General features: G+C 37.7%; 1 protein-coding gene across 11 annotated transcripts in view; it reads left to right on the top strand.

Annotated features, from left to right (window-relative positions):
- The window catches only part of LOC146316993 (uncharacterized), a 69,358-nt gene that overhangs the window by 24,177 nt on the left and 23,401 nt on the right, over window positions 1-21,780 (top strand). For 5 of the 11 annotated variants that reach the window (XM_084734708.1, XM_084734707.1, XM_084734711.1 and 2 more), the window contains one exon: window positions 11,421-11,513. The exons of 1 other annotated variant lie outside the window; for it this stretch is intronic. In XM_084734708.1, coding sequence (XP_084590834.1) covers window positions 11,421-11,513 — 93 coding nt within the window. Of the gene's footprint in view, window positions 1-7,181; window positions 7,425-11,420; window positions 11,514-15,597; window positions 15,656-21,780 lie in introns of those variants that run through there. 5 more of the 11 variants (XR_014771786.1, XR_014771784.1, XR_014771785.1 and 2 more) reach the window with 2 other exon arrangements.

Genomic DNA, 21,780 nt, shown 5'->3' with positions numbered 1-21,780 from the left:
CAGTCTAAGATTGACAGGAAAGGGGAAGAGAGAGTGAGGGAAGATATGCAGCAAAGGACTGCAGGTCACAGCCAAACCAGAGTCAAACCGGGGGCAGAAAAATGTATTTTACCATGTAAAAAAAGACCCCAGTAAAAAAAATCCACATAATTTGAAGTTTACGCTAATTTAGAATATTTTCACCACTTAACCTTAACATCAGACAACCCCTTTTAACAGGAAACCACTGTTTTATAAGCAGTTGCATCGCTCTCTCCAAAGCCACCAGACTCCTTTGGCAAAAACAGTACTTTCACCTTGCAGAACACGGGAGTTGCTGATCTACTGCAGCCTCGATCCAGTAACTTGTTTGTGTTATTGTGAGACTTCAGTGAATCCAAACTAATCCTTTGAAACATTAAAGACACACAATAACACAAACTGACTGACCGAGGCAGTGGTATATGATCAACTGCTCTGTCCTGTGAGGTAAAATGTAAAAACAAAAATGTTTTTGTCAAAGGAGTCCAGTGGTTTCGGAGAGGACAATGCAGCTGCTTATATAATGCCAGTTTCCTGTCTTTATTCTGGCACCACTGATGGTAGTTGCAACCTTTCCACCAATTCAGTATGTTGTCTTGACGGCAGAGGCAGTCAGCAAGAGAGATCTCTTTGACTGGCTGTTTAGCATAGCAAATGAGTGATTTCATCCATTTCTTGGGGTTTCTCATTCTTCTTGCTTTTCATTTTCTATAATTAGGGCCTTTTGCCTTATTTTTTTGCAAGTTATGTGGCCACCATAGGTTCTCCTACACATTTTGAAGGGGTGAATGAGACGAGTTATTTGAAATCTGCAAGCTCACTGCCAGATACCATTAAGTCCTACACACTGGTCCTTTAAAACAAGTTCACAGTGGATTGAAATGTTAACTAGTTAGTCTTTAGTTTGTTTAAGCACAGAGATTATCAGCTAGGTTTGTCTCACAGGTGCAGAAAATACGTGCATGTCAATAATTAGTTGTTCGTTTTTTGCGGTGAGTTTAAGATCAAATACAAACATGAGGTAATTCGAGGTGTTTGACTGGGATTTGTTGGCATGACTTTTTTGAGGTTGGTTCTGTGTATTTGGACTGTAACAGTTGTGAACACATCACATCTGGACTTACTCATGATTGGCTCCCTCACTCAGCTGTTGGACTGAAAATCCGCCACTCAGCAGGTTTATGTCCTTTGAATTAGATGAGGTGCTGATGTCGGCCAGTCAGCACTTAGTCTTGAAATTCACTCAGTTTAAATGATTAAATTCAGTTTGTAAAGAAACAGTATTTATTTGCAATGAGAAGAAGAAGAACAGTTTTTATATCCTAAATCTCCATATGATCAAAATCAAATGAAAACTGAATCAAATTGCACATTTAGGAAGAGAAAAACTGTTGTCTATATAGAAATAAAAAGCATTTTATTTGTTATGCAGCCAGTTGTGTTGAATATGAAAGATCTTGATTTGTACAAATGAACTTAAGATGAAATTTGTTGAATTTTTGACAAGTGATTGTCTCAAGCATTCATCTCTATTTAATTTTTCAGACTTAATCTGGTTGGTGGTTGGGATTTAATTTGTTTTTTTAGAGAAAAATATAGTAATTGGAGAAGATGGAGAATTGCATCAACTGATTTTGCAAAACTGACATAAAACATGCAGAAAATGGCATAAATTATATGGATATGATGGCAAAGGATGAAGAAAACCCCAGATCACACCAGTGTCCTCACTCTAGTTAATGGTTTGAGATGCGCATGCTGACAAATATAGATTGATCTGTTCAAGAGCACAGGAATAACCGAGTAATAAATGAGTTCTTCATGCAAGTGGTATTTCCCCATTAAATCAGAAAATGAGTACTTTGAAAGCTGGAGGAGGACAAGCTCTGGAGTGGAGGGTTTTAGTCACAGAGCTTGACATTTTTTCATGAGTCTGACATTAACCAAACCCGGGACAAACTGAGATTTTAGTCAGTCACACGAAGTAACTCATGAGTTTTCTTTTATTTTTTTCCCCTGGGAGTCTAACAAACCTGCTTGTTTTGAAAATGTTAAAAAATATACACAATGTCTTACTCTTTTAAAAACCCTTACTTTCTGATCTAATAGATAGAAGGTCCAGATTCCATTCATATCCAAAAACCTTTCACACTGTTCTGAAGTTTTCATTTTCAGTCATGATTTTCCTCAGACAGTCGTGACTAAATCGTTATCGTGTCCTTAAATTTAACTGTCTTGTCTGCCAAACCTTCAACAGTTTTATTTGTTGCGACCTAAACTACAACACTTCAACAACATGAAAACAAGTGAAATGTTCAGTTAACTTCTTGGTCTGATCCACAGAATGTAATCTATGGTGTAAAGGTTTATGTGGTACTTGTTTCAGGAAAGACTTACCTTTGTGTTTATGTGAAAACATTCATAAACTAAATAACAGCACACAGGGATGAATAATAATAATATAGGCATGTCATCGGTATCATAATGAAGGTTTTGTGATGTCAGTGTTTTCACTGATGCAAAACAAACATGCGTCTGGGAGACTGTTGCTAACTTTGGTTCGTGCTGGACAGTATCTAACACAAGTCTGAAATGATAATTCAAATCATCAGGAATTTTCTTGTGGTTTATCATGAAACCAATAAGTGTTCGATCCCTACTTTAAATAGTTCATGCCATGTGTGTTTGTTTAGAGTGTGGAGGTTTTTTGAAGCGTCCAAAATGGATAGCAGAGTTGCTATTTTCAATGATTGCTCAGCACTGGTCGTCCGAGCAGGAGCCAAATCACGTTCCTCCAACACTACAGAATTGCCCATCTGAAAGGAGTAGTTCAGATTATTTGAAGTAGGGTTGTAGTGTCATGTCCCCCAGTTTGGAGAAGCAGCAGGAGAACCGGTGAAGGAAGGGTCAGGGTCAGGGTCAGCAGCAAAAGGTATTTTAGCCACTTAAAAGAGACCCACTTAAAAAATGAATATCAGTTTAAATGTATGCTATATTTAGTGTATTTTCACCACTTTACTTTGCAGTCATACAGCAACATTTCTCATGGGAAACCAACTTTATGTAAACCAAATTTTGTTTTCTCCAAAGCCACCAGATTCCTTTGTTAAAAACAGTAATTTTACCTTGCAGAACACAAGAGTTTCTGGCTTACCACTGCCTTGAACTGTTAGTTTGTTTGTGTTATTGTGTGATGTTGAATGAACCTCTTAAAACACAGAAATCACACAATAAAACAAACAAACCAATCGAGGCAGTGGAGGTCCAGTTATTCCTGTGTTCTGCAAGTCAAAATTACTGATTTTGTCAATGGAGTTTGGTTGGTTTGGAGAGAGAGCAATATTTGGCTCATGTAAAAGTAATTTCTTGATGGAAAAGGCTGTATCAGAGCAAGCAAGTAAAAATATTCTAAATATAGCATGCACTTAAACTGATTTAGGAGACTAAAATACACTTTGCTCCTGACCTTGTCCACAGCTGTACATCGTTTAGCTTCCTACATCAGTACTCCTGCTGCTTCTCCAAACTGGAGGCATGGCAACTATGAGTTCCTCATACAACCCCACTTCAAAAAAAAAAACAAACCATCCCTTCAAGAGCTGTCATCTCGATCATTACAACAAATTTATGAAGAGAAAAATCTGCCAGCAGTAATTTTATTAAATTGCAGAGTCAGTGTGTACATTTTGCATTGTATTTTATGTCTGCATCTGCCAGTGGGCCATCATGATAAGAGCAGGCATCATAATATGTTGATTCCACCACAGGAGATACTTGGTGTTCTCTGCAAATATCGGGTATCGGCGAAGATCAAATAACGTGCATCCCTAGTTACTAGAGAGAAGTTAAATTAAAGGCTTAGAAATTGCTAAAAAAAAAAAAAAACACAAAAAAAAAAACCAGAATGACAGACTGACAACACAACATTTTAATGACAATGCATTAAATCTCTACATAACTGAATAATTACACATGTTTACTTTGAGTGCAGATGTATTGAATATGACTCATCCTTTGTAGGAGAAATGTAATTTGTATTTTCTACTCATTTTGGGGATGAGTCGGGTCTGTGCCAGTAAACAGAACGTACAGAGCAATGGCGTGGAGAGTAAACCCACCAAAATTCTGATTGCACATTATTCTTTGTTGAATACAATTCTTTTTTTTGGCTGGCATATATCTGTATAATGTATAAACTGTGCTATAAATGAAGTTAAGTAGCATGAAAGTGGTGTAAGTTTTACTTTGATATGGATCTCTCTGGGGAGCTTTTCTGTGAATTTAGAAAATCTAAAGACTTTTTATATGTTTCGTTGTCGTGTTTGTCATGTCATGATCACTGACTGGATATCATGGTCTGTCTCCTTCTTGACTTCACGTTGTCGGTGTGTCTGTGTGTGTCTGCGAGTGTGAGAAAAATCTTGGAGTTTCTGGAGGTCTATTGGTGTTGAGAACCGGTACTCTCCTTGTCAGCATTTGAATGGGAAGAAGAAGGTGCGATTGTGTGTGTGTGTGTGTGTTTGGTGGTGGTGGTGGAGGGGGGGAGTGTATCGTCACCACCACTCCTGGTCGTGACTCACAGCGCACAATGCTTTTCGCTCCTCTCCCGAGCCCTTTATTTATTTTTAGCTGAGCAACGTTTTATACGCCCGAACTGTAGGCCTGCACACAAGATGACACACACGCTCACACACACACTCAGACACACACATGATGGAGAACATACTTCCGTTCATTCACGCTCTCCTGTTTCATTGATACTGTTTTTGTTTGACAGTCATACAGGTCAATCAGACCTTTTCTGCCATACACACAAAAGTTCACATTTCTAAGATGTCACAGTGTGTGTGTGTGTGTGTGTGTGTGTGTGTGTGTGTGTGTCTGCAGTCCGTCTCTACATTGTCTTTGCGTTGTCTGCAACCTGATGATGTTCAAACAGATACAGTGGATGTTTCTGTCTGATCGAAATGACTCTTATTTCAACTATTTCACCACGTGCTTCCTGATTTAATACATCGTATTTCTGCATTATTGCTGATTTATTACATGGTTGTGGTTCAACATGGAAGGAGCTGAAGTGGCCAGAGTCTTAGTCCTTTGCTCAGTTTGAAAAACAAAAGCTGTAAAATATTTTATAGTTAAATATTTTAAGACAGACAAGACAAAACACATTTGAAGACTTTAGAGTCTCACTAAGCATCAATTTGGTGACATGTTGACCTGACCAATGCAGACACGTCATATCTGTTTGGGTTGAAGGGGAGGGAGTAATCACAAAATATTTTCTCCTTAATTGTTTTGTTGCAACCTTTATATACTTTGTTTTGATTTTGGATATTTATTTCATTTATATTATTTGTTTTTATATTTTGTTTTGTTAACTCTTTTCTAAATGTGCCTAATGTGGCAGTATACACACTGAAAAGAAAGAATAATTTCAACAACTTAAAAAAATGCTTCAATCGGTAAGTTTTTTCAAATCAAGTTAACAAGTTAGATCAGGACAAATGCTTTAAGCCAGAAAGCAAAAACTTGAAACAACACATTCAAAGGCCATATGTGAAACCATGGACCATTTATCAAACATATTATTTTATCACAAAGTGTAATTGTGTCCTGAATTAGACTTATTTCTGAATCACCAAGAAAAAATGGGGAAAAGTCTGTAAAAGATGTGGACCAGTCTGATCTGATTGGTTGAAGTTAGCCAGTGTTAGACATGAAAGACAGATGACTCATGCAATCACTTGCCAAGTGTTTTTTGAAAGTGCCTGTCCTTTTCCAAACAGTTTCTAAGGACGAATTCCCAGATGACTCTGTGTAACAAACCATCTGGATTTGTGACATCATGTGAGAATCCGTCTTGCCAGGCTTCAAGTTATCTGTTTGTGTTTTACACCAAAAGGAATCAGCATCCTAGGACTGACTACTGTCAGTGACATTTTTTTTTACCAGGATGGTGAAGGCATGACCCACCCTGCTCTGCCTGTGATGAGCTTAACCTGATATCCTTCTCCAAACCCTACCCAATCACGCACCTCATTCCTCAACCTAACCAACTCAAACCAACAAAGACACAGAGTACTAGCCAATGACAGCGAGAGAAGGGCAGGTCATCCTGGAAAAAAACATACAACTACTGTCAGCTACAGGCGTGGTTTTAGGACAGTGAGAAGCGTCCATAGAGACGTCTCATCTCAAACAAACAATTGTGGCTCCTGAAGAGGTTAGCGTAAATACTGCAATACAGTATCTACACATCAAGTGTTTTTTGAAAGTGCCTGCCCTTTTCCAAACAGTTTCTAAGGACGACTTCCCAGATGGTTCTGTGTAACAAACCAACAGGTTAACAATTGTTACCCATTTAGCAGTAATGTGTAGGTGAACATCTCCGTGTTAAAAAGGCGTTGCAGTGCAGTGGGCTTGCATACAAAACAGGATTCTGAACGCCCCGTTTTCGTTCCACTCATAAACCTCAACCACCTCGCTAAACTTTTCCCAAGTGCCAGTCTACACTCATGCTCACAGCCAATCAGAGCATAGTAGGGTGGACTGTGGTGGTACAGTCTAGGGGAAAAAAATAATGCCTTCCTGCCCTGGGCATGAAGTCAGAGGAACATGGCCGCCATGTGAATATGGTGAATTGGCCACGTTTTTCCATCTACCGAAATTTAAGATGTATGGCATTTATTCTGTCAAGGCCAATGACCTATCTCACGATGTTAATGAAAGTGACAAATAATTATATCCGCCCTGATTCGGATTTGCTCCAAAATTTAATGGGTTCTTCCTTGGTTCATGCTACACGCTTCCACAAACCTACCAATAAAAAAACGGCTTTATAAAGAAGTATCTGATTGAAGAAAAATGCAGACTATAAATAATAATAGTACAAAAATTGGGTTTGATTTTGTGAAAATCTTAAGGATTATAACTATCACCATCCTCCCTGCCTTTTATTATTTCTTGCTGGTTTCTTATTTTCCTTTTGCTTTTTCCTCCTCATGTTTTTGTGCATTTTGTACATTATGCCCTTGTCTTTGCTTGCTTGTCTCACTTGTGATTCCCCCCTCTGTTTCTCTCCCTCCCCTTCTCTCTCATCTGTCTCTCCCCCTCACTCCGTCTTTATCCTCCTCTCTCATTCACTCCGTCTCTCTCAGGGGCCCGAGGTGAGGATTGACAGAGGGGAAATCCTGACTGACTGACTGAAACCCGGCTGATGAGTTCTCCTCTTCCTTCTCCTCCGTTACCTCCTCCTGCTCCAGCTTCTCTTCTTCCCTCTCCGCACCTTGAGCACCTTCTCTTTCTTCTTCCTTTTCTTCTTCACTCCTGTCTGCTCCTTCTCTTCATCCTGTGCATCTCCTCCTCCTCCTCCTCTTCCCCCGTCATGCCGTAGGACTAAGGTATATCCACACTTCCCCTCCGGAAGGTCTCTCTTAGATGCTTGCGTGTGACGTCGTGACCAAATGTGACACATACACTCAAGCTTCCACATTCATCTGCTAATCTTTTTTTCTTTACATTTTTGTTTACATTTTAAACAACCTGTAACCTGAAACGTGTCACGAAGGTTGTTGAAAGCAGTTTGTGGCAAAAATTTACAGAACCAGACACAATGTTAACAAGAAACAATAGGAAACTGTAAAAACTTGTCCTTTTCTAGAGATTTCTAGAGTTAGACTTCATTGAGAGAGGAGTGGTTGCACAGTAAAGACATTCCCAAAATTACGCTAAGAAAAATATAAATGCAACACTTTTGTTTTGTTTAAACTTTTTCTGTGCACACAAGACTTATTCATGTCAAGATGCTGATTAAAAAGCATGATTATTGCACAGGTGTGCCTTGGGCTCATCACAATACAAAACAATGCCACAAGTTTTTTAGGGGTTGTGTACTTAACATGCTGACTGTAGGCATGTTCACCAGAGCTGCTGCCCATGAACTGAACATTCATTTCATACCATTAGCCATCTCCCATGTCGTTTCCCAGGATTTGACCACCAGCCTCATAACTGCAAGCTAGGGCTGTGGTGGTATGGATTTTTTTCTGACCATGGGGAAAAAGCAACATATTCCTGAAGGATGGCAGTTTACCACAATTGCCCAAACAGCAATGTTTAATTGGACTATATTGTAGCTCAGAGGGAACGCGACCAAGCAGCAGATTAAGAGTATCAGTGCTGCTCATAGAAACTTAAATTTACCGCAAATCTGTCAGTATGGCAGTAAATGTACAGTACAGTTTTTTTTAAGAACAAGAAAAGTCTTGATTGTTATTTCCCAACTGCTTGAAAAGTGACAGTTACAGCCCCTACAGGCTAATGCTAAGCTAATACTAACCTTAGCGTTGCACCTTTACGACGTCGGCTTGCAATTGTACCGGTTTCTTTTTTGGAGATGTGGTAAAATGAATCCATAATGATAAATCCAACACTGAATGTCTCATAATCCATTTTTCCGTGTTGAAAAGAGTCATCCACTGGCAATCCCATGATGCTTTGGGTTGAGAGTCAACCAATCAGAGTCCTTGTTCCTGGCTTGTCAATCACTCAGAGGTTGTGTTACTGACTTGGAGTGCGTGTAGCTCTGATCACAAATGCATTGCACAATAAAATAACGTGACAAGCTCAACCTGGCGGTCGACATCACGTGACTGTGGTGTTGTGATAATGCGGTTAGTGTCACAGCCCCACTGCAGACCATGTGTACCTTTGCCGACCCGGGACCTCTACATCCGACTCCTTCACCTGCAAGAGCAAAGACTTTCTGCACAAACGGTCAGAAACAGCTCAGAGAGGCTCATCTTTGTGCTCGTTGTCCTCACCAGGGTCTTGACCTGACTGCAGAGTGGGCAATTGCTCACCTTTGATGACATCTGACACTTTGGAGAAGTGTTCTCTTTGCAGATGAATCCCAGTTTACACTGTATCAGCAGATGGCAGACAGTGTGCATGGTGTCATGTGGGTGAGCAGTTTGCTAATGTCAACGGTGTTAACCCTTTGGTGGCGGTGGTTTATCTCATGCTCGGGCATGAGCTACAGACAGTGAACACAGGTGCATTTTATTGATGGATATTTGAATGCACAGATATACCGTGATGAGCGCCTGAGGTTCTCTGTCGTTCCATTCATTCCCCACCAACACATCGTGTTGCAGCATGATATTTGGCAGCCCCGTGTTGCAAGGATCTGTAGACAATTTCTGGAAGCTGAAAACCTTCCAGTTCTTGCATGGCCTGCAAACGCACTAGACATGTAACCCAGTGAGCATGTTTGGGACGCTCTGGATCAGTGTGTGCGACTTTCCGTGTTCCAGTTCCTGCCAATAAAGAGGCAAAGTGAAAGATATGGTAGATAATGGCGAGAGGCAAATACTTTTTTTCTTCCCTCTTGAGTTGTGCCATAAATTATACATATGATGCTTGTCAGTTTAAAAGATAATTTTACAAATTAAGAAAGTCCCTGTTTCTTGTAAAATTGTTGGAGTATCAGACTGTGAAGATACGTCACACACCCAGAGGGCTTGTCAGCGACATCATGACTTTCTCCCTCCAAAAGCTAACATTTTCGTGCGAGGATGTAGTCACATGAGCAATGGTTCTTGCTCTTTCTTTCAACTCTTGGCTGATAGAAAGACCAGGAGTCACTGAATGAAATACTTCATGTAATATAACATTACAATCGACAGCAGTTTTGACATTAGTGACGTGTATTGTGTGAGACGAGAGATCTAGTTCACTGAGCGGTTTCACACAAAATGAACTAAACTACAACAGACCTACCACAAACTGTGACTTTCTTGTTTTGTAAAACTTTTAATCTTTTAAACTGACAAACATCACACGTATAATTCACTCAGAAACAAAAAATTATTTGTCTCTCATCACAGAATAAGTGAGGTCTCATGGGGCACGCCGGAAGGGGAGGGACTTCTCCTCTATATATCCTGCAACTCCAGCAAAAAAAAAAAAAGTCGAGCAGAAACAAAAGTGTTGCGTTTATATTTTTGTTTGAGTGTGTATTACTTTGTTTCTAGTGTAGATAAGACATTACCTGTCCACTCACAGGACTGACGTATCAAGTGATTAAACTACACAAATTTAACTTTAACCAAGTGTTAAATTTAGATACTGTGTACATTTCAAGGAAAAAATAAGTTATATCTGATAACTCTGACAAATAAAATTCAGAATTCAGCAGCCTTTGTTTTGAAAACATGAAACCTATTTTTTTTTATGTTGTAGTGTTTTATTTGTTTGACTGTTTGTTGTGTTGTTTCCTGCTCAGTCCCTTTTAGGTTTGTTTATCTGGCAACAAGAGGCGCCTTTTTTTTTATCTTGGAAATAAAAAGGCCTTGTTGAGATTAAGACAGAAAAGAAAAAGAAGTCTTTTTATTTTAATAATTAAATCATAGAGATTTCCAGTTTAACTCAAAATCCTAAATATGTAGCATTTCTGGATTTTGAAAGTCTTCACAGTTCTTGTCTATAAAAGCATTATTGCTTTACTTTACAGGTCAAAGTATGAAATCACTTACCAATGAGCTTTAAGCTCCAATGAAAGTGGATCTTGACTGAACAATAAGAGTGAGTGTCACGTCTGTAGTGGCAGATATCTCGTTATGGAGCGCTGATGAGATAAATCCAGAACTTTCTGGTCAAACTTGCATCTCCTCCTTGTGTCTGGTTGGCATTTTTGAATTTGTGGGCTTCCTTTCATATGCCAGAAACATAACCTTTCTGGAGTTTTAGTTTTGTTTTCTCCTTTTCTTGAAACAAGTCAAATATAAATGAAGTTATTTTATTCCAGTGTTTGTTTGTTTTTCTAGTTTTAGAAAGAAACTATTACAAAATTGTATTTTTATAATAGTGAGTTGGTTCAGTCCCTCTTTAGTCTGTTTTATTCTGTAGACACAAATTTACAGCACATTTTATCCATAGACGTCTTGTGATTTCACTCTTCTTCATGCTTCTAAAACAGGTTGAGTTTGTTTGATAGACAACCCTACAGATGAACACACAGATGAACACCCACAGTCGACTTGAGCTTGATTTACTGTTCATGTCCTGTTTCTACCCAAATGAACGCTACTGATTCAAAATAAGTAGATATGTAAAATGATTTGGTGCCTTCAATCAATTGCATGTTCAATTCAAGTCTATTTTGTTTTAATTTTTTTTATTTAATACCGAATTTCTTGATTTGTTACAGTGGGTGTGGACCACTTTTATAGGCAAAATGATAAAAGAAAAAGATAAAAAAGTTGAGTGAACCATCGTAGTCCAAAGTGCTTAGTGCACTTTTGCTTAGTGGGATTTTAGAAGTTGATAATATAGAAAAACTGCAAAATGATTTTTATATTTTTCTTAGATTTTCTATGTTTTTTTTTTTTGCCTAGGACTTGGTGTGTGCGATCCCACAGCACTGACACTGAAACGATGACAACACGTGGTGGTCTGTGGACCAGAGTGTGTTCTTACCATGACTGCAGGTATGACAGTGGTGCCACGGGAAGGCTTTTTCTTGCTCATTGGGTATTTCTATATTCATTCATCTGTGACAGTGGTTTCCAACCTTTTTTTCCTCAGAGCCCTCCCTTCTCCTATCTAAAAAAAAAAAAAAAAAAAGGTCAGAGCCATAGACTCTAACTTGCACAAACCTCAGTCAGATGAAGGATCAGGCAGACTAGACTCACATGTTCAACTGAACAATCCTCTGCATTTTGGTCATTTTGCTAATGAGGGTGATGCCCCCCCCCAAAAAAAAACAAAACTGTCACATAAACATGTCCCAGTTCGACTACTTCCTCCTAAAGTCATAGTTCAAAATCAGAATTTTCCACACCAGCAGCTTCAGTTAAACCACAGACTGTTTGCTTTTATTAAATTAGTCAATCTTACTTATTATTTTGGTTGTCATAACAATGAGGCAGCTTTTTGAGTTGCCTCGTTTTTCTATAGTGGTTGAGCCAGAAGCCACAAATTCCCTTTTTACACGTTTATTTCACTTTAGGTTTCACAAGAAGTTTACATTTTTAAAGGGACAGTTTTACCCCAAAATGTGAGCTCCTGAGCTTTTGTGATATCAGCTGTAGGGATTTTTGCCCTCTCTCAAATATAATGGAACTAGATTGCATTGCTCTCTTTCTATGGCAGAAAGGGAGTATATAGGTTACTATAGAAGTGAGTATTTCTATCATTTAGAGAATATTATAGAGTCAAGATAAAACTGACAGAATGATGGAACTGAGAGAAAAAGTACAGAAGAGTAATGACTAATTTACTCAAGTGCAAGTACTGCCACATTACTAAAATATTACTCAATTACAGGTAAAAGTATTAAGTATTCTTCTGAAAAAAACTACTTACTTTTTAACCATTCGTGTTTAATGCATTATCAATAACCACATTCAGTGAAAGGGGTTTTTGTTTCTTCAAATGTCCTGCATTGTAGCGCTCACCTCTACTAACAAACCCAGCCCGCTCTCTCACTCGTCGTGCATCACATGCCTCTCATGTTGTGAGGCCCTTCAGTGACACGTGACTTTACTCACATGACTGCTTTGCAAGTCACTTCAGGATGTACAAAACCAAACGTGGTCTTATCCTAAACCTTGCTGAGTAGTTTTAGTGCTGTGACAATTTCACAACGTTATTTGTGTTTTACAAAAGCTTTCTGACGCCAAGGGGTATCGACAAATCAACGGCATGTGGCGAGTTGGGATGAGAATATGCAGCGCTTTGGGGTCTTTTCGTGTGTGTGTCGTGGTTTTCAATTATGATTCTTAAAAGTGACTAAGTAGATTAGATAGTATGATGAATACTTAAGTATGAGTGAAAGTATAGAATTGAAAAATACTCATAAAAGTACCCCAGATAATTACTTAATTACAGTAATTTGAGTATTTGCAAATAGGTACTTCTGCCCCTGCAAATCCGTCATCAATACACATCAGTGTTAGGCTGCTGATATTTCAGAGCCATGGTCATCGCCATAGTGACAAACCTTCTTCTAGGGATTGCGGCTTAATAAAGGTTGTGCACTTTGATAATTCTCCAATCACCCAGTGCACATCAATATACAGGTTAAACTACCACCTCCAAAAGACATAGATTTCAGAGTCACAATTTTCAACACAAGCAACCTCAGTAAAAGCACAAAGTGTTTAGTCTGGTTGCCATAACAACGAGGCAGCCGTTTGAGTTGCCTCATTGTTGTCACCTACAGTGGTTGAGCCAGTTGCCACACTTTGCACGTGTTTGTGCATTTCACTTTAGGTATTTAGACAGATTTAATCATATGACAAAAAGTTTATATTTGAAGGGGACACTACACCCCAAAATCAAAAACACTTATTTTACTTATTGTAATACAAAATGTAAGCCTGTTTCACTGTTGAATTTTGAAGTAAATATGAAACCATATTTAGAAAGAAGTCAAACTACAGACTCTACATAATTGACATTTAAGGATACTGAGAAGAAGTCTGAGTAGACAGGTACAGAAATGAGATAAAATATGTTGTTTTTATGACGGTTAAAGGGACAGTTCACCCCCAAATCAAATAATACGTATGTTTCCACTGATCTGTAGTGCTTTTTATCCGTCAAGATTTGTTTTGGTGTGAGTTGCAGAGTTTTGGAGATATCAGCTGCAGAGATGTCTGCCTTCTCTCCAGTATAATGGAGCTAGATGTCATTTCTTTCTGTGTTACAAAGAAAATAGTTCCTCTGTGGATTATCTTGAGCAACTGGGTCATAATTTCTGGAAAGAGACTGCGCTGTTGAATTTTCCAAATGTATTTTTTGGCACTGTGAGCACCACAGGCCATCTAGTGTACCATCTAGTTCCATTATATTCGAGAGAAGTCAGACATCCCGATGGCCAATATCTCCAAAACTCAGCAACTCACACCAAAACTAGTTAGATGGATAAACAGCACTACAGGTGAGAATTCAAATATGTATTTTCAGTTTGGAGGGAACTGTCCCTTTAAAATAATCATAAAATCTACATCTTTTATTTTGCACACCGTCTATGTCTGCTGAGACTCTTCCTCCCAGTATCATTAAATATCAATTATGTAGAGTGTGTAGTTTGATTTCTTACTTTTTTATAGTTTCATATATGAGTTGAGGAAAACAAATGATGACTCTGATGATAATTATAGGAGTAAACAGGCTTACATTTTGTAATGTACCACAGATTTTTCATCAATCACTCAAACTCTTCAGTTTCAGTAGTAATGTACCTTGAATCTTTAGGTCCTGAATATTCCTGACTGAGTCTAGTCTTTAATATTTGCCACATTTGTATGATATTAACTTTGAGAATCAACTAATTTGACAATTATGTATGTTGAATCATCTTTAAATTCAGATGCAGGAGGCGTTTCTTATTTTTTTCAGGCCAAATTTTTATATTTTACAGCTAAGCGTGAAAACGGATTTGCCTGTTATTTTGCCGAGCTCTGCACCAAAATATGAAGCGGTGTGGTGAGGTGGGGGCACATTTCCGGACGGAAGTGTGGTGCAGTGTGTGTGTGTGTGTGTGTGAGCTACCGGAGGGCAAAATGCCACGTCAGTTTGGATCGGAGGTTCCTGTTCTCTGCCAGGATGTCCTGTAGCAGACTCCACCCTCCTGGTTATGGCAGCATCCATCCATACTTTTACCCCAGATGTACAGTATAAATATGCCTTTATATGTTTAATTTAACCTCCGCTGACAGACACACACACACACACACACACACACACACACACACACACACACACACGCTTTTTTGGTGTATGAGTCAAAAGAAAGTAGCTGGCACAGCGTCCAATAGGTGGGTATTGGAAAATGATTCAGTAAAGTGGGAAAGAGGAAAGTGAGGGTTTAGTAAGGGGGTAACTCTGTGGCCCCTGACGTAGGAAACACACACACGCAAGAGCGCTGATAAATACACACACACACTTAAACACAGACAAAAAACACACAAACAGAGACAAAAACACACACAGCAGTGCATGTCTGGACGTCATCAGTGCTGTGAGAGCTGCCTCTGTGGTTCCGTAGACGTAAGTGAATGAAACATCACAGCATACAGCCCATTTAATTCACACACAGTCAGACACACACACACACACACACACACACACACACACACACACACACACACACACAAATATAAATAGACAATATTTCACATCCTTCTGTAACCATGCGCACACACGTCAGCTGGTTAAATGTATTTCCTGGGATATTTGTCTGACGCTGGTGGTCAAAACATCAACAAACCGGTGCACATGCATACACACACACACACACACACGCACACACACACACAGAAACACACACACGCACGAATGGCACTAATGGGACTAATAATAGTTTCTTCTGTTTGCAGCTGTTACTTCAAGTTACAAGTCACTTTTGAACCGTCGATGGGACAAAACAACTTCTAATTAAGTTGGTTCACTTTTAATTTAGCCAATTCAAACTATAAAGTAAAATTAAAACAATATATACATTGTGTCAATTAATATTATATTTATATCCCTTTTTGGTTTTTTTATTTTTTAAATTTTCAACAGGAGCTTTTTGTGAAGAAATTGAAAGTGAAAACAAGCTCTGATCCTCACTTTATCTTTGGTAAACACACACACACACACACACACACACACACACACACACATACTGTACACACATACACACATACACATAGCATATATATATATAGGAGAATATACATGCATGCACACATTACACACACACACATACACACACACACACAATTTCACACACACTTGCATATGTCAGGAATACACAATTTCACAAGTGAATTCTCACTCGTATGCTGACGCACTCGTGCTGACACTTACTGACTCACTCTCACACTTTCTGTTCTCCTTGATCCGTCTTTACAGTCTGACACACACGTACGCATACACACACACACACACACACACACACACACACAAAACACAAAACACAACACATACGCACGACACAGTTGTTAATAAACCTGCTTAAACGCTTCTTCAAACTTTCGCAAACAGGCTTTCGTCATTTATCTCTGCACTTACATTTTCAAATAATTAATTCTCAAATATAAAAGTTTATCTACGTGAATGCAAGCACACACAAATTAAATTAAATTAATATCAAAATTTTCTGCAAAGCTGAAAACTGTAAGCAGCACATGCATTTCATCTTTTTTTTCCAGTTTGTAAAAACACATATCTGAATCTGAAAAAGCTTTTCACTGGGATTTAAATTTTCCTTAGAGCACTATGATGTTTCTTCCTTTAACATTTTCATAAATTCATATGAAGCTCTCTTAAAATGCTGCATTCTGCACTAAATAATCTTATTTTCATGATCCACAGGAAGAAATTATTCACATTTGAAGCAGATTTTAAACGCAGCATCACACGTTTTTTAAGTGAAACACAATTAAAGGAGTTACAACACAGTGTAAGTGTGTAATCACACTGTCAGACCAGTGAATATGTGGTTTGCAGTTTGATAAAGAAACAGAAAACTGTGATGTCTGTTTCCCTCCATAACAGTGACTATTTGCATTTTCCCCCATTTGTCGATTCAGAAGTTATCTTTTCAACAGTTCACACACAGGCCTAAACTGAAACTTGTTAGTCAAAATGATTCATTTTGTTTGCAAAATGCTCTGACACTAACAAAACATTAATACATGCAACAAAAGCAAACACTCACATCAGACAAACAAAACTCATGGTCAAATTACAGTAAAAACAAATGACACAAATGTAAATAATATTTCTAATTAAGCTTTTTATTAACTTTTCAGTGAGAGAGAATCAAGAATTTAAAAAAATGCCCAAATACACATGAATATAATAGTACAAAAATAAGATAAAACAAATTAGCAAAATTAACACAGACCAATCAAGATGAAAGCCCACCAGTACTTTAAAAGTATTTATTTAGTCCTTATATTTACTCATCAACCATAAATCTCATCCAACAACATAATCACATTTATCAGCTGTTTTACTTTGACTCATAGGACTTGCAGAATAAGCTCACATTAGGCCTTTTATCCAACACAGAGTAAATCATTTTCCTTAACAGACAAAACTATCAAGCTGCACATACATTTCAGCAAACCATATTTTTATCACACTTTGAAACATATGCAGTGTTCTTCTGATTAGATTTCAGATTATATTTTATGCAGTGAAACATCACAGAAAGCCTAAACTGTGCTGTTTTCTAACTTTAAGGAGCTGAAAAGAAACAGCAACAAAAGACAAGACAGAGAAGGAGACTTTTCAGACTCTCAGAAAATTAAAAACTTTCAAGTGCCCTTGTGTGATCTAAAGTGCGTTCAGGTGCACCACACATGAAAAGGTTTCGTCCTTACAGTCGTCTGCTAATGATGTCAGAAAATCAAACCCAGAAATATAAGCAAACATGATACTGAGTCAGCTTAAAACAATTTGTGGTTTCTTACATGTGTTGAACACCAAACCATCTCCATTCTTTATATGATGTTGACATTGTTCTGTTATTACACAAGAAAACCCTGTTTTTATCAAACATTTTAGCAATATTTAGTAAGCAAGAAAATAATGTGACTACAGGTTTTGTACTATCAGGAAATTATTCACCGTCTCCAGAGAGGCTGCCAAACTTTGCAGCTTTTAAAACATGACAAAGCATTGAACCTTTCAACAAATATCTAGTATTTTAAGTAATGATTTAAGGATTTATTGCTTCATGTGATCGCACCAGTTGTAGGGTAGTAGCTGCTTTGTTGCAGCTAGATGATGCATCTATGGGACTGAGTGTTTTTAGGAATATATACAAGTGCAGACAACAGAGAGACAGATGTTATGTGTAAGATTAAAATGTTGCTTATTTATCCCTGGTGTGATGCAGGTACATGCACTGGTTTGGTATCATGTTTTTAGGTTAAAGGTGCTTTAACCAGTGAAAAATCACATTTGAAAAACCCAAAGGCACTGTGTATTTCTAGATATAGTAGCTAAATCATTTTAACTCTAATTTTTCAGTGTTAACATAATAAAAACAATTAATATTAGTGTACAGTGGTGTGCAATTGGAACACAGCTGTGAATTCTCTATTTTGGACAGCAAAGAAAGTCTGAAAGTCACTAGTGCTTTCTACTTTTAGAGAGCACAGTTAGTTACAGCTTAATCGTCCAGATTTAGAAGAAATAATGTGATAAACTCTTTTTCTTATGTATCTGACACCACATGGAAACATCAGTGTTGTTATAACCTCTGAAGGAGTGTTAACATTTCAAGTCACACCAACATTGAAGCTCACAGATTAAAAGTGTTAAATCTGAGCCAACAAAACAATAAGACACTTAAACTTATTTTTCTGTTTCAAGTTTCTCACAGAATGTGCTAAAAACTTTAGAAATAAAATAATGAATCACCCAAAAACCCATATGGGACATGTAGAGACCAAAGTAAATGTATGGGCAAATAATCTGCTCAGAAAAGAAAACAAGATATATGTTTAAAAAAAACACAAAACAGAAAGAGTCTTTTTAAAAAAATGAATGTTATGTTCAAATGCTAATCCTCAGTCCTCAGTTTTCAGAATCAGAATTAGGTGTATTGATAGGTAGGTTTTACACTTACAAGGAATTTTCCTTGGTTACTTTGGTGGAAAGTAAGGAGGAAGCACAGTTAAAAAAAAAAAACAATCCTGCAGGAATTTAGTGGAATCAAATAACCTTTTCTCATCAACTAAACACAAATATGCATGTTTTATTTACTCAGGTTAATTAAACTTCAGAACACTTTGAGCAGACTTCAGAACCTATAAACAACTCTAGAGTCTTTTGACTTGAAATAATGAATTGAATGAATTTACTGCACAGAGTTCAATCAACTCACTGGATTAAGTTTCTAAAGAAACATGATCAGTGTATTAGCAGACTTCCCAGCATGCATTGTTGGAGAATTAACACTCTTCTTTTTTTATAGTTTGAAGAAAACATATGCTGTGTGTCTCTAATACACTTCACTGTGAACCATGGTGAAGGTTAGTATTAAGCCTCACACTCATAATTTGATATATTAGTTTGTCAGTGTAACTGAAGAGTTGTCGTCAACTTAATATCTCAGGCTTACATGTTTTCTCATGTACAACAAAGTTTATTTGACTAGAAGAGTTTAAATGTTTTGAATGAATAAAATTTGAAGGCAGTCCAGACACTAACTTTTCCAAGTTAAAATAAATATTGTAGTTTTAACAGTGTTACGTGAGATAAAAAAGTGAGTGCTGCAAGGCGGGAAGCACAAATAGAAAATAGAAAATTGACAACAAGATATAGAAAATCATAAAAATTCAGTTAAGTTGCATTTAAGTTTCATCTGCTGTCAGCTGTTCACTGTGGCAGCCAAACACAGAAAGTAAATTTGACTCCATTCTGTTGACAGATGTTGAAATTTCAGACAAACTGAACATGAACACATATCCTGGATAGTATACAGATATACTGAACGGTAAAGTCTGACAGGAAAACATCACTCTCCTCACTTTTTCTAAACCAGTTGTTTCCTCCTTTATGTCACTTCTCACTGCAGGTCACGAAGGCGTAACTTCCACTGAGGATGGTGGGTAAAAATCCTGTTTTTAGCAGCAGTTTGATTGTTTCAGGTTGATTTTTCTTTATAGTTCCTGTGAGCAGTGCGCTCTGACGGTCCAGCCACTAACGTCCAGATGAGAGAAGATGTGATTTTCACTCCTGTCCCGTCCCACTCCCACAAAATTGCTCGTACCGTACCGTCCCCAACCCCATATCCAGATCCAGAAGAAAAGACTCCCATCCCATTTCCGTCGCTCCACAGTCCACACACGTCATGCACTGGTCAGGTGGCTGCAACCAACCATCAGAGCAGATAGGAAAGAATAAAAAACGAACTGAAGAAGAAAACAGAATGATTAGCATTATGTTCAAACTAAAAAAGAATTGTGCTTATTCATATAAAAAAGAAAGACCTATTGTTATGATTCTGACTCCCGCTGACTTTTTTTCCCTGTCCCATCCCAGTCCCATGATGACTAGTGAATAAGTGACTAAAAGTGAAATTTTGATCCCTGAAAAACCGTGACTCCCTAACTTGTACTCAAAACATTATTTTAGCAGCAGCTAGAGATTTTGCAAGTGTTATGCAGACTTTTTTTTTTGCCTCTCAGACGACACAAGGTATTCCCTTTTTATTAAAGGTTCATGGGACTATATGTAGCCGGAAATGAATACCTACAGACACTACTCAGGACTCAATATTTTCTTATTTCAGTTAGTGTTTTTTTTTTAATAGTCTCCTAAATATACACTAGAAGTGAACATAAGTCAAATACAAGACAGCAAAAACCAGTGTTCTTTGAAGAAAAGATGCAAATACAGCATTGTCAATTAAAAAGTATGAGATATCTGAAAAGTAAACTAAACAAAAGGAATTCTTTTAGTGCCTCTGAAGTTCAAAAAACATATCAAAAGAGATAGTTTGAACACTTCTGTCTTCTTTGCCGTTTGTAAAGTATTTCTGCGTGAAACGGTGTCCGGTATGTTTCAGATCTAAAGCCATGAGGTTCGTCACCTCCGCGCTCTTCTCCCTCACCTGCGTCGTTCAGTCAGGAGGAGGAGGATCAGGATTGAATGAAAAAATTAGACCTCAGTCACGTCATTTAAGAGATTTTTATTGAAGCAAAAGAGCCATTTTCCATAAACAAATGCACAGAAGAATAATAGGCAAAAAAACAAAGTACCCCCAGCTCTACAGGGTTCACAAGTGGAAAATAGAAAAAAAAAATTCAAGTAAAGGTATGTGGTCCTAATGTTTGTTAATAAGATATTATAGCATTAGACAGTGGGAGCACAAAAGGACACATTTCCATATTTGCCATGGACGTGTAACAGTGGTCAGAAAAGAGCCCAATAATTTGTCATATGTTGCTGGTTTCCTCCTTAAATTATCCGAGATCTTTTCAGGTGTACTGTAGACCTCAACCACATAACTGTGTTTAAAAATGTTAACAGAAGAACACACAACACACACACCTCCTTTACTATAAAACGTTTTCTAAATAAAGAAGATATAGAAGAGGGGTTTTATATAAAAATACATATTTAGCATGTAAAGAGATAAAAGAACAATCCGCACAGATGTTTTCATTTCACTGTCATTGAACAGTTAATTCATTATTTAAGCTTTTTTACAAATAGGTTTGTGTTTTTCTGTGTAAACTGTTAAGACAGTAACTGTGAGTTAAATGAAGTTGATATGAAAATGCTACACGCAACTTGAACTTAAACTGTGGCAGCTTTGACTGACTGCTTTCAAGCTGATTGAGATGCACCTGTAGGAAAGCGTGTAGATATTTTACTTTTTAAGACATGTTTTAGTTAAATGTATAAATACAGTTTGCTCAAATGTTTATATCATGCTGTTTTAACCATCTGTGTCCCATCACTCACACATTTTTAGATCATTTTGTTCTCTTTACTCCGACAATAACATAGATGCCAAGTCTTCATGTGAATTTTAAAAGTGTTTGTGTTCAGTTTTGAAGAGCGAGGAAGAAGCAGAAAGGTATCGTATGAGAAAACCACCCATTTAAAAACACATTGCTGATGAGGTGATGTCGAAATGTCGGACCTACACGCAGCTTTAAGACACATTTTACCATCTCAGAAATATAGTTTGTTCAGTGACACTGGAGGTTAAACTGTGATGTGTTTTTCATGTGG

The sequence above is a fragment of the Lutjanus erythropterus genome, chromosome 13 (assembly GCF_056507025.1).
Source record: "Lutjanus erythropterus isolate fLutEry1 chromosome 13, fLutEry1.hap2, whole genome shotgun sequence".
NCBI lineage: Eukaryota > Metazoa > Chordata > Actinopteri > Lutjaniformes > Lutjanidae > Lutjanus > Lutjanus erythropterus.
Note: the sequence above shows the minus strand (reverse complement) of the source record. Positions and strands in the feature narration are given on the sequence as shown.